This window comes from Lactuca serriola, chromosome 5, assembly GCF_051521515.1.
Source record: "Lactuca serriola cultivar US96UC23 chromosome 5, Lser_US96UC23_V15, whole genome shotgun sequence".
Classification (NCBI taxonomy): domain Eukaryota; kingdom Viridiplantae; phylum Streptophyta; class Magnoliopsida; order Asterales; family Asteraceae; genus Lactuca; species Lactuca serriola.
Genome location: NC_136412.1, coordinates 345066919 through 345079838, shown reverse-complemented (window position 1 = coordinate 345079838; position 12920 = coordinate 345066919). Strand labels below are relative to the sequence as shown.

The 12920-nt window shown below is 35.0% G+C and overlaps 1 protein-coding gene across 1 annotated transcript; it reads right to left on the bottom strand.

Annotated features, from left to right (window-relative positions):
• Nucleotides 1–1471: 1471 nt before the first annotated feature.
• LOC145055457 (chloroplast envelope quinone oxidoreductase homolog) lies at nt 1472–3474 on the bottom strand. Its single transcript, XM_079003791.1, has 4 exons — nt 3198–3474; nt 2643–2784; nt 2433–2515; nt 1472–2354 (listed from the first exon to the last, which is right to left on the bottom strand). Exons 1-4 carry the CDS (start codon nt 3267–3269, stop codon nt 1659–1661), a joined length of 993 nt encoding a protein of 330 aa, XP_078859917.1. The 5' UTR covers nt 3270–3474; the 3' UTR covers nt 1472–1658.
• Nucleotides 3475–12920: the final 9446 nt, after the last annotated feature.

Here is a 12920-nt window from a genome sequence, read left to right as displayed (position 1 = left end):
AACCTAAAACTAACCCAAAAACAAGATGTACAAGAAACAAAACCAAGTTCAGAACTTAGTACCTCAAAATGGTGCCAAAATATGGTGTGACTACTGTGGAACCATATTTCCTTAAGTTATACCGTAAATCTATGTCTCATGCAAAAATATGATAAAAATTGGTTCAGAATTTTTTTTTCTTTTTGGAATTTTTAAAAAGTTTTATAACCGTATACTATTAAGTTTTACTTGTTAACATTTAATATTATTAACCTTAAAGTGTGTCTTTTTGTTTACGTATCATAGTTTCAATTTTTTTACCGTTAACCATTTTTTTGCTAATATATGAAGTACATGTGTTTACATTTTTATCAACATTACTTTGTGTTGATTTATAATTTGAATATTTATTATATTTTAGATTAATATTAAACAATAAATACTTTATGTTTCTAAAAAAACAAAGTTACTTATTAACAACTTATAATAAAGAAAAAATGTAATAAAGATGATTATCATATGATAGAAAAAAGTTTTACTTTTGTTCAAACAAAAATTTAATAATATAAAAATATATAATTATTATAGATAATAAACAAAATATTAAATTTATTAAGCAAATTTGATTAGACACATATTAAAAACACAATTGACTTAAAAACAAATTTGATTAATTAGACACATTTACTAGGTTTAATCAAAATACGGAAAACAATGTACTTAAAACCCCCAAAAGGGTTTTTTAGCACCATCCGATCATTATCTTTATCTTTATAATTCTTGGCAGATTTAACATTACGCTGAAAAACATAAAAACATAAAACAATTCGGCTTTTAAAAAATCACTTATGCAAAATTCCACAAGCGTCTCTCATAGCTCGTATATGATCTTCAATAATTTGAAAGTCGAGTTGCATCAGATAGAGGTGTCACCTCATAGAAAATTCTTTGTTTCGAAGCCGCAATCTTTCATAACCATTTTGAACTTGCTTATCCTTTGTACCGATTGTCTAATATACCTTACGGTCTTTTGGACACATTCGGCATGGTAGTTTGGAATTTTAGTCCATCCATCATGATTAAGTTTAATATGGAGCCATACACCTTATGTGGAAATACTTTCCACCGTTGTAAAGATCGGACAACTTTTTAACTAAAAAATCAGTTGCATTATCGTTAAAAGAAACGTTATCCAAGGTCATAGGCTTGACATTTTTACACCCTATTCGTGAATGCAATCTAGTATTTGGCCAATTTCCTCACTTTTATCTCTCCCTAAAGCTGTCCATCCCCTAATTTTCATCTATAAAAAATAAGTTGCCCTACAACAATTTCTATTCGCATTTTAACAAAAACTGATGAACCGCAATGTTTAGACATAGCTACTTGCTTTTCAAGTGTCACATATCACATAGTTCCCTAACAATGATAGCTGCTCCAAAAATACAAACAAATTATATATTTAAAGCTATTCATTTATAAAAAGACCAAATACCCACAAAATAACCATAGTCTCACTTTATTTATTAAGTAAAAAAACATAAATATGTCCAAATCAATTAAGTTCTTTGCCCAATTACGCTCATCAAATCAAATATTAAAAAAAATGTCTGAAACAAACACTTATATGTAATAAGTTCTTTCTTAGAAAACATGTATAACTTGTTTCATATTTACGTTTACGGCTCCACAACCACTTTCCCCGTAGCATGTCCTTCAATACTCTTCTCCCAAGCCTCTTCAGCCCTACTTAACGGATACCTCGAATCAATAACAGTTTTCAATTTCCCTTCTTTCACATAATTCAAAAGGCACTCAATCTCTTCAGCTTTTGGAACCACAAGCAACGGCTGTAGTTGCTTCTTTGAAAACGTAATTTTCTTCACAGCATAAGTCCAAAACGCACCACCACTAGGTGTCAAATCAATCACTTTCCCATTTGGGCTCAAATTGGGCTCAAATGTCGACCACGGGATCCCAGTTGTACAATGGATCACCAAATCATACTTCTGGCCCGATGGGCTTTTAAGGGAGGAACCTTCCGGAGTCTTGTAATCCAGCACCTCATCGGCTCCTAGGCTTTTCACAAACTCGATGTTACGGGCCCCACATGTTGCGGTCACGTGTGTGTTTCCTAGTTTTGCTAGTTGGACCGCGTAGTGGCCCACGCCACCTGACGCGGCGGTTACGAGGATGTTTGAGCGCGGTTGGGTTTTGACGAGGTTTATACCTCCGGTTACGGTTAGGGCGTGAAGAGCGGTACACCCTGCGATGACTAGACTCGCACCGTCTGCAGCCGAGACCTCTGGCGGTCTAGAAACCGTTAAATTCTCCTTAGCCACCGCATACTCTGCAAACCCTCCACCTGCAGTCCCCTAAAAAGAAAACAGAAAACAGACTGACATGACATGACATAACAACACAGATGTCAAATGGACAAAATTGGAACTTACAAGGGTGGAAACGATTTTGTCACCGGCTTTAAATTTTTTGACTCCAGATCCAACTTCTACAATCTCTCCCGCTACATCACCAGCTATTCCAACAACAAAATATGGTTATGTATATGTATATGAATATGGGTTATAGTTAAGGGGCATAGAACAAGAATAGGATAAATGATGATGGATCCTAATGGGAGTAGTATTGATTATTGAACAAACCTGGTATGACAGGAAACTTTTTGGGCAAAAAAGGGCGAACCATGCCTTTCTGAATTTTCCAGTCGATTGGATTTATGCTTGCTGCTTCTATTTTCAGCAGAATCTCATTAACTCCAGGGGAAGGAATGGGGATCTCAACATGCTGCACAACATATAAACAAGCGATAAAGACACTGCTACTCTCTACATCAAATAGCTAATCCTGATTTCAGTAAGTTTCTCTGTGTATCCAATTTGAATCTACTATATATCGTTGACTAATGCTTCTCCTACATATATCCAATATCATTTTCCAACTGCTAAATTGATGTGCAAGTCAAAGACTTTTAGTAGAAAACCATCTAATATGTTAGCTTATGATTCACTAGAAAGAAATCTATATCTGCGTCTACAAATTGGTAATTCCGTTTCCTACATGGTGAAATCCCCAATAAGTCAGGTCACGTCTAGGTTTAGCGACATTAAAATCAAAAAAGCAAAGGAGCAGTAATAAATTCGAAACGAAAAGGGAGATGGAATCCAAACACCAATCTCTTTGGAATGTGATTGTATCACCTTCAAACCAGCAGAACCTCCGCCATAAGAATCGTACCAAACAGCCTTCATCAATTTTCCGGCCATATTCATTCCTCGATCTAACTTTCTGAGCAAGTTTTTTGAATTTTGGTAGCGAACGAGAAGAATGATGTGTGAATGAAGTGACGGCGTATTTTATAGACTCGTGATGACTAGAAGATTCCTCTGTTTGACTCCTCATGTGATCACTTGATTTTTGTTTACGTGATATCGGGCCGAAACTCTCTGCTCGATCCGATCGAAACGGGAAAATAAAAGATAATGAAGCCAAAAATCTGGTGGTTTAAAGAGCATCCCAATCGTTTATCTTATTTTAGTTGTTTTAATTTTACTTTTCAATTGATTTTATTTTCTTAATGTTCATTATTTATTAATATTTAGTTGTATTAAAAGCATCTAAATTTAAATAATTGATCTTTATCCATATAAAATATGTTTAAAAACTTCTATTTAGTTTATTATGTAATAGGTAATTACATTATCAAATAGCTCATGTTAAGCTCAACTCAAAGCCCATCGTTATGGATGCTCTGTCAAGCATTAATAATATTTTAAGAGTTATTAACAAAACTTTACTATTAGGAAGAGGTTCTTAACAACAACAATCAAACTTTTTTAAAATTTTAAAAACAATCAAACTACAACAACAAAGCGGTTTCCACATGAAACTTCACAAAAGATGATCTATTCATCCTCCCTTTTGACGATTTTTCTCAAAATAAATACAACATTTTTTATGTGTTATAATTTTGTTATAGATGTTAGAATTTCCTAATTTTCTTTATTTTTTAGACCAAAAAATAAAGAAACGGTCTGAAAAATTGTAACATCTCAAAAATCACAATAAATTTAAATTTTTCAAAACAATTCATTTTCTAAAAAGAAGTGTTTACATAACCATTGTTTTCAAAACATTATTAAAAATCAGAGTCTCCTAAAATCCAATCAACATAAACCAAGGATGTGTACGTTCATGTCTTCGCCTTGGCACGGTCCTCAGAAGTACCTAAAACAAAACTATAACTATAAGTTAACGCTTATTGTGTTCCCCCAAAGTGCCACCACATAAACATAACAAACAACAACATGCATACAAAGCCTTCATCATGACTAAACCGCCTCATTGGGCCTTCAGCCTATCTGGATCGCTCTTTGGGCCTTCAGCCTGACTGGTCCGCCTCGCAGGCCTCCAATGTATCCAGACCGCCCTAGGTATCTTGAACTTCAGGACAAAGCAGGACTGCCTCAACCCGGTACACCATCACATATCAACATATACCATAATAATCAATAGCTAGTATATACATGTAGTCATATAGATCTAACAGATCACTACAACATAGCAGCATCCTATGTATCAGGATACAGATTTAACAGATCACTACAACATAACAACATACAGTAAAACTAGGATATCAATCCAACGGGCCCACCGTGGTGCCTTCGACCCATAAGTACAGTGAGGAAAACTCACCTCACAGTCTAAATGCAATATGAATAGCTCCCCGCTCTGACAACCGGCTCAATACAAATCCTAAATGTCAAAACTTTTCCCATTCTAAATTAATAACATTTCCCAAAATACCCTTTGTTAAACTAGTCAAAATCCACAAGTCAACCGAGTCAAGTCATCCGAGTCGACTGAGGCTTCGTACACGGGGCGTACTCCAGAGGTACGTGGGGCGTACAAGTTGTCCGAGGCGTCGGGGCCAGATACACGTACACGCAGTGTACCTTTTGGTACGCCCAGTGTACGCAATAGTCCATTTCTTAACCTATTCAGAGCTTATTTCTCTGACTTAACACGTCCAATTGCAGATCCAAGGCTAAAATACCATCAAGAGTCATAAAGTTTCTAACTTTATGACTTTGCATGTCCATTAAGTGCTTAAAACACAAAATCTCAACATTTTAATGCCTTAAGACCTTCTATAGCATGTATGGAGTAAGACTAAGCATCAAGACCACATTTTTATGACTCAAGACCCCTCATAAGGTTTGGAAGGACGACTTATTGGGTTAAGAGCATTCTATGCTTAAGAATCACCAAATTTGGGATCGAAATGCCCTAAATGACGAAATGACTAGATCTACAAGATAGAGAGATCAAGTTAAGAACTTTTTACCTCCTGGCAGGGCCAGTGGGCAAAAGTGTTTAATGATGCCCTATGATATGTACATAGGGTATGTCCATACAATCACAATGAAGTCATTTATATATTAAAAATAACAAGTTAAAACCAGAAGAAACAAAAGTAGAGGTCGAAAGAAAATAACAAGTAACATGAACTAAAATGCCACTAAGGACATTGAATACTACTACAACCAAAATGCAAGTGTATAAACCAAAAAACTAACTAAGCGACTGGAGATCAAAGTACAAACAAACTAAAGCAACAAAAGTAGAGGTCGAAAAAAATAGCATCTGCTTATAGAAAAAACAACTAGCTTACAAAGATTCTAAAATAACTGGGGTAAAAGGGTCAAAAGCGGTTTTTGGCAATCTTGTTATTCAGACAATCCTTTCCAACACTGAGGGTACAATGGACTTTTTTTTGGGTAAAACACATACACTTGTCCTAATGCAGTGACATAAGAATAAAGCAACGCCATCTCGAATCTTGGAGCAAACAATGAAATCAGCTTGAGTTATCACAATGAGAACCGACTCCAGATTATGATTCATTGTTTCCTTGTTCCCTTAAAAAACCTGCTCCAAATGACAGCAATTACAACCAATCCAGTGAACCCATGTCATTGAAACAGAAGACAACACTTACACAGATGTGATAGATAACCAAAGAAAAGTGTATGCCAGGTGAAACCCCCACCCAAGAGATTGATAATTATGAACATAAAGAACTAACTCACAGAATAAATTTCATATTGCAGTCATGTTTCTCATTGATGTTTACCATATGAACAAAACTCGCGCATAGTGAAACCCATTCCATCCTTATTTCCATTTGGATGCAAATATAATCTCTTAAAAGTTTAAACAGTTGTAAGTTCATTAAATAAAAACACTATAAGTTCATGTGTATTAAAACACAGGTATGACTTCCAGTCGATGAGTTTAAGAGATCTTATCGTTTATGACCATTGGAATAGTCAGATTTGAAATCATAATTTAATTTTGAATGAAACAATTATTAGGGATGACGCTTTGTGAGGAGGTCACCTTAACACAACTATTGTATGGCAACTTGGATGTGCATGGGCATATATATGTAAACTTGACAGTGCAAGGGCAAATATGGGCGACTTTTCTTACTATAATGATAACTACAATCCATAATGGCAACAAATTTTCAATACCCACAGTAGAATAGCAATGTACTTCTAAGTCAGAAGTACATTACTATTTTGGAGTGGGTCTTGAAAGTAGATGATGTAGTCGTTACATTTTTCAAATTACAATGTTGTATATAGCATCCTACTTTAGTTAACCTGTAATTTGGCTTGCATATGGAAAGCGAGCAGTAAGCCATATCTTCTAAGTTGGATTCTATATAAAACCTTTTTTTTTTAACTTTTGTATCTCCTCTAATGTCTCCCAAATTAATTTAAACTATCATGTATCTTAAAAACAAAATTATATAAAACTAATATCAAAAAATTTAAGATAGGTCATATCCTAGTTTTTGTAACATCCCGATGTTGAGGTAATTTCAACTTTAGCCCTATATATGGATAACATTGCATTCTAGTCCTTGTGCATAAGAAAAGGTGTAGGGATGGCAAAAAAGCTCGAACCCGATGGGGAAACCCGAAACCCGATGTTACAAGGGAGTGGGTTCTCCTCGCCCCGCCCCGATTATATATATATATATATATATATATATATATATATATAGAGAGAGAGAGAGAGAGAGGGGAGAGAGAAAGAGGGAGAGAGAGAGAGAGAAAGAAAGATCGAGATGAAGGATCATTTGAGAACTCAAAGTTTCCCGAGAACTAAACAGTAACCATTAGATTAAAATTATAGAGGGTTAGGATGCTTCGTGGCATTTTCGTAAATATATGAAAATAAAATGCGGCGGGGGCATCTTATTAAAATAAATCAGGGACATTTAATCACATCAACTCTTTATGTCATCTCTCCCCCCCTCTCTCTCTATCTCTTTCTCTCTCTCTCTCTCTATCCTCTCTTTCTCTCTCTCTCTCTCTACCCTTCATCACACATCCGATCTCAAATCCAAAAATCATCGTTGAAGTGTGACAGGATGTGAAGAACTGCAGCGTATAATTCATCGGATCCTATGCAAATCGTCTACAAAGAAGCATTAGGTCGGTCGTCTTCTTCTGAATCTGATCTTGACTTGTCGATTTGGAGAAGACAGTCCTATCGAATGTCCAGTTGGAGTGGAATCGGTCGTATAGAGATCCAATCGAATGTCTGGGTGGAGAAGATGATCCTCTGTCGATCGAGTATTACAGCTCCTCCGATGGATCGATTTTTTGATGCCTTCTGATCTCACCAAAAACGTACACAACTACAAATCTTAAATCTATAGTAGGCGACAATCTCTTTTTCCAGTGGTAAATATCTCATTCTCGTGTCTTCTTCCTCGATTGATCAAGTCGCGAAGATTTCTCTTTCCTATGGTATAAATCTATTTTATTCTATTTATTTTAATCGATTAATTAAGTGACAAAGTCTTCATTAAGACAATTTCTCAAGTGTAATTGCAATTAGAAGGTATTGTGAACTGATAGAAACATAAATTACTTTATTCTAGCACTTAGTTCTTGTTACCTGTGTTACTTCTTTTCTTTTTCAACGATTAAGTTCTGAACTTTTATCAATTATCATATAGTGATATTGTGCTCTTTAAATCGATTAAGTTCGTTTCTGTGACAACTAATCACTGGATTCACTAATCTAGCAGTAGAGATGAGCATGTAGTAGGTGAAGGGTCTAGTGTATAAATCTTATAAGTGTGATATGATATACATAATTCTTGCACTTATTTTTCTTTGTAAAAGTTCCTGCCATTTTGCCACTGAACCGATTTTACCCTGTTTTGGACACATTTTCCCTTCAAAATATCCCTTTTCATCCTGTTTTGGACACATAACTGTTTTGGCTACACATCTACAACTTTTCATCCTGATGGTCTCATTCTAAGAACTGGTATTTCTGGATCTATTGTTAAAATTTGGGATGTGAAGAGTCAGGTAAAATTCCAAAACTGCCCCTGGTTCATTGTTTTTTTGTATCTTATATCATTTGATTTTTTTAGGCAAATGTTGCAAGGTTTGATGGGCATGTTGGGGCTATTACTGCAATATCTTTTTCAGAAAATGGTTACTTCCTTGCTGTAAGTGTTTATCTCTATATGCAATATTTAATAAAATGGCCCCTTTATTTTTTTGAATTTAACAGTTTTTTGTCAAAAATTGAAACTTTTATTGCTTTTGGTCCTTTTTTCAAGGTTTCATATCGGTTATGGTCCCTGAAAGTTTGAAATGAAGAACAAAATCATAAAAAGTTTGATGGACCAAAATTGAAAAATGTTTTAACTAAGGGAGAAATTATATCACCTGCCATTTTGTAAAAGTTCATTTTCAATTATAGTCTCTTTTAAATAGTTTCATAAATTTAATTTCTTACAGGGATATTTTAGCCTTCTGATTACATGTAAATCACATGTAATTCATATGTGATTCACATGTAAGTTACATGTGATTGTAACATCCCAAGTTCGAAAGCAAGAAGTTGAAGGGTGCTAAGTGTAAATTAAGGAAGCTACTCAACGATTTGGAGCGGGATTTGAACGCGGGTTAAGTGGCCAACTCGCCAAGTCGAAAGATGTACTCGACGAGTTGGTGCTGGAATGAGAAAGCCCTACTCCCGAGAGTTGTACCCTATTTAAAGGACTTTATGTCCTTCTCCCAGCCTCCTATTCCCCCAGAGAGTTCCAGAAAACTCTAGATTCGAGTGAGCCTCCATTAATAGAGAGAATAGAGCTTTGGAGGAGAAAATCTTAGAACGGGGCTTGAAGATCAAGAGACTTGTTGCAAAGGAGTGGTGTAAATACGGGATCTACTTCAGTTGGAGCATATATTAGAGGTAATAATTTGTTGCTTGGGCTCTTTTGTATCTAGAACTATTATCATTTGAGATTTGGGGCATTTTTGGTATGATTGAGAGCTATTTTGAGTTAGAGGCTTAGATCTGAGGTTGCTACTTCAGATCTAGGCTTGTGATGGTCCAAAATGTCATAAAGCTCCTATCTAAGAGTTATTGGTGAAGCCCCTTTGTCATAAACCCTAACCCTAGAGTGTTTTGGGCTTATATCTCCTTGGTTTCACGTAAAGTTTGCAAATTTATGTGAGGGTTAGCCTATAGAAGAGTGGATCTATGGATTGGAGCCCCTGCATGGCTCGAAAAGCCATGGATTGAGAGCTGGAGAAACCCGGCGAGTCATATGGGTGTACTCGACGAGTTGTATGAACATGTGCATGGACTCGGCGAGTTGGAAGAACAACTCGGCGAGTCTGTTGAAGATTGCCTTGGACTCGGCGAGTCTGTTCTTGGACTCGACGAGTCTAGTCGTAGAACCCAACCTCTTTTAGTTAAAGCTTTGGATTAGCGAGGTGGTTGGCGACTCAATGAGTTGGACAGGATGGAATTCCGAGATCGTTGAACTCGACGAGTCTTGGGGCGACTGGGCGAGTTGAGTCGTGTTATGGGAGTTTTCTGAGTATAAGAACTCGACGAGTCGATAGGTTGACTCGGCGAGTAGAGTCAACCAGGAAGGTTGACTTTGACTGAGGACTTTGACTTTGACCAAGAGTTGACCAGTTTGACTTCCAAGGGTATTTGGTAATTTTGGTATTTTTGGAATTGGTTCTTTGGTAGTGTTTTGTGGTGAAGTTCGTGTCGGTGGTCGGAGCAACTTGGTCTTATCTCTTCAGTCGACAATTGCTGGTGAGTTATCCTCACTATATCGACAAGGTCTACGACACCAAGGCCGGCCCTTTATCGGATGGAAATCCGGGTATTGTTTGTTATTTTATTGCTTTGCTAGATTTGCATCCTGGTATTTAGGATGGTGTTGTTAGTGACCTGGTTAAGGTCGATACCCGATATTTAGGGTAATGTTATGTTAATGACCTGGTTAAGGTCGGTACCCGGTATATAGAGTAATGTTATGCTAGTGACCGGTTTGGTCGGAATCCTAGTTAGGATGTTTATATGTTATGTCATCTGTTAGACTGTTTGTCTGGTTAAGGATTTGTTATGAGATTAATTGTTTTATGTGCACATGGTTGTTTGATGGGGGTTGGGTTAAGGCGAGTCCTGCTTTGTGCTGTAGGCCAACATACCCAGGGCGGACCGGATATTCCGAAGGCCCAGCGAGCGGTCCGGATAGGCTGAAGGCCCCAAGAGAGCGAACCAAACGTGTCGAGGCTCAGAGAGTGGACCAGGCCGACTGAAGGCCCGGTGTGGGCGGACCAGTCATACTGTAGACTCAGAGAGTGGACCAGGTGGATTGAAGGCCCGGTGCGGGCGGACCAATCACAGTGTAGACTCGATGTACATGGCTAGACTCGGATGGTGGACCAGGTGGACTGAAGGCCCGATGCGGGCGGACCAGTCACACAGTAGACCCGATGTGTATGATTGTTCTATTTGTGATATGTTATGAGTATGTTTATGTGTGGTTGGTATTTTGGGGGTAACTTACTAAGCTTTCGGGCTTACAGTTCAGTGTATTGTTTCAGGTACTTCAGGAGATCGTGGCAAGGCGAAGGCGTGATCGTACCGTTCCTCATGTTTTATGATTTATGTAATATGGTTCTGGGGGATACTCTGATGTTTAAACTATTTTGAAAACGAGATGTATGAACTTAATGGTTTTTGAATGAATTAAAATGTTTTAAACTGGCTCAATTTTTATGGGTGTTACATTCACATGTAAATCACATATGATTCACATGTAAATCACAAGTGAATCATATATGAATTACATGTGATTCACATGTAAATCACTAGTGAATCACATATGAATTACATGATTCACATGTATATCACATGTGGTTCACATGTAAATTACAAGTGAATCACATATGAATTACATGATTCACATGTAAATTACATGTGAATCACATATACATTACATGATTCACATGTATATCACATGTGATTCACATGTAAATCACAAGTGAATACCATATGAGTTACATATGAATCACAAGCGATTCACATGTAGATCACAAGTGAATCACATAAGAATTACATGTGATTCATATGTAAATAACGTGTAACTCACATATGTAATTCACATATGAATCACAAGTAAATCTTATATGATATACGCATTTGCATTTTTGTGAGTGTTCTTCCACTAATCAAAATTTTTTAATTTTCTTGTAGATTTTGAAGAATTTGTGGAAAATATTGAACAGATGAAAAGTGATAAATTGAAGAAAATATGAAAATCTTGATATGAAGAAATGATAACATTATGAATGTTAACATTTTTTATATTTTATATTTTATTTTATATCGAATAAAATACTTGTACTATTATTTTTATAGACTGATTAATAAAAATGAGATTTTTTATGATTTACTTACGAATATTATAGTATAAGAAACATGCATATATTCATTTGAAAACAATATGAATATATGCACCTAAAATGTTGATTTTTTTGTTAAAAAATTAGAGTTTTTTTTATAAATATTCTAGTTTTTTTTATATAAATTTACTGGTTTTTAAATATTATATATGTTTTAAAAAATGTAGTTTTATTAAAAGAATTGCAGTTTTTTTTTGAAAAAGTTGCACTTTTTTTGAAAAAAAATTACAGTATTTTAGAAAAAATGCAGTTTTATTGAAAATATTACAATTTTTTTTAATTACTGTTTTATTAAAAAAATCGCAGTCTTTTTAAATACAGTTTTTTTTTCAAGAAAACTGCAGTTATTTTTTGAAAAAATTGCTATTGTTAAAAAAAATTCAATTTTTTTAAAAATTTATGCTTTCCAAAAAAGTGAAAAAAATTTGCAGTTTAAAAAAAATAAATTTTTTTTTATAAATAAATTTTTTTTTTTTATAATGTCAATTTGAGAGCTTTTTATTAATATTTCCAATAATACAAAAAAATTAAGTGGGATTGGTATGATGACGATCATGCCCTTAATGATTTGATTTTGATCCAACGCTCCACCTTTAATTCTTAAGTTCTCGGGAAACTATGAGTTCTCAACCGATCTCAACTATATATATATATATATATATATATATATATATAGGGAAAATTGCAATAAAGTCCCTACATATTGGCCTCATAATCGATTTAGTCCTTATGTATTTTTTTTATTCAATTAAGTCCCAAATACCGGTAATCGTATTCAGTTTAACCCTTTGACCCGGTCAACAGGTCATCCAACTTTCAAAAATTACATTTTTGGCCCATATTTCAAAATTTATTACAAATTTGGTCCAAAATTTACACTTTTGGCCCAGATTTTAATTTTTTTTACAAATTTGGTCCAAAATTTACCCTTTTTGCCCAAATTTTAAAATTTTATTATGAATTCATCCTAACTTTAGTTTTTTTTACAACTTTTTTTTCTCAAAAATTTGTTTCTCATATGTTTTTTCTTTATAAACTCATATTTATACAAAAAAAAAGATATTTTCACATAAAAATCTTATTTTTTCTACATAAAAACTTTTTTTA

What these genes read in the sequence shown, in the direction of transcription:
- LOC145055457 (XM_079003791.1), bottom strand. Translation starts at nt 3,269, where the DNA reads ATGAATATGGCCGGAAAATTGATGAAGGCTGTTTGGTACGATTCTTAT. An exon ending in GAGGTTCTGCTGGTTTGAAG is followed by an intron (nt 2,785 to 3,197) that starts GTGATACAATCA and finishes TATGTTGTGCAG; the next exon opens with CATGTTGAGATCCCCATTCC. An exon ending in ACAAAATCGTTTCCACCCTT is followed by an intron (nt 2,355 to 2,432) that starts GTAAGTTCCAAT and finishes TTTTCTTTTTAG; the next exon opens with GGGACTGCAGGTGGAGGGTT.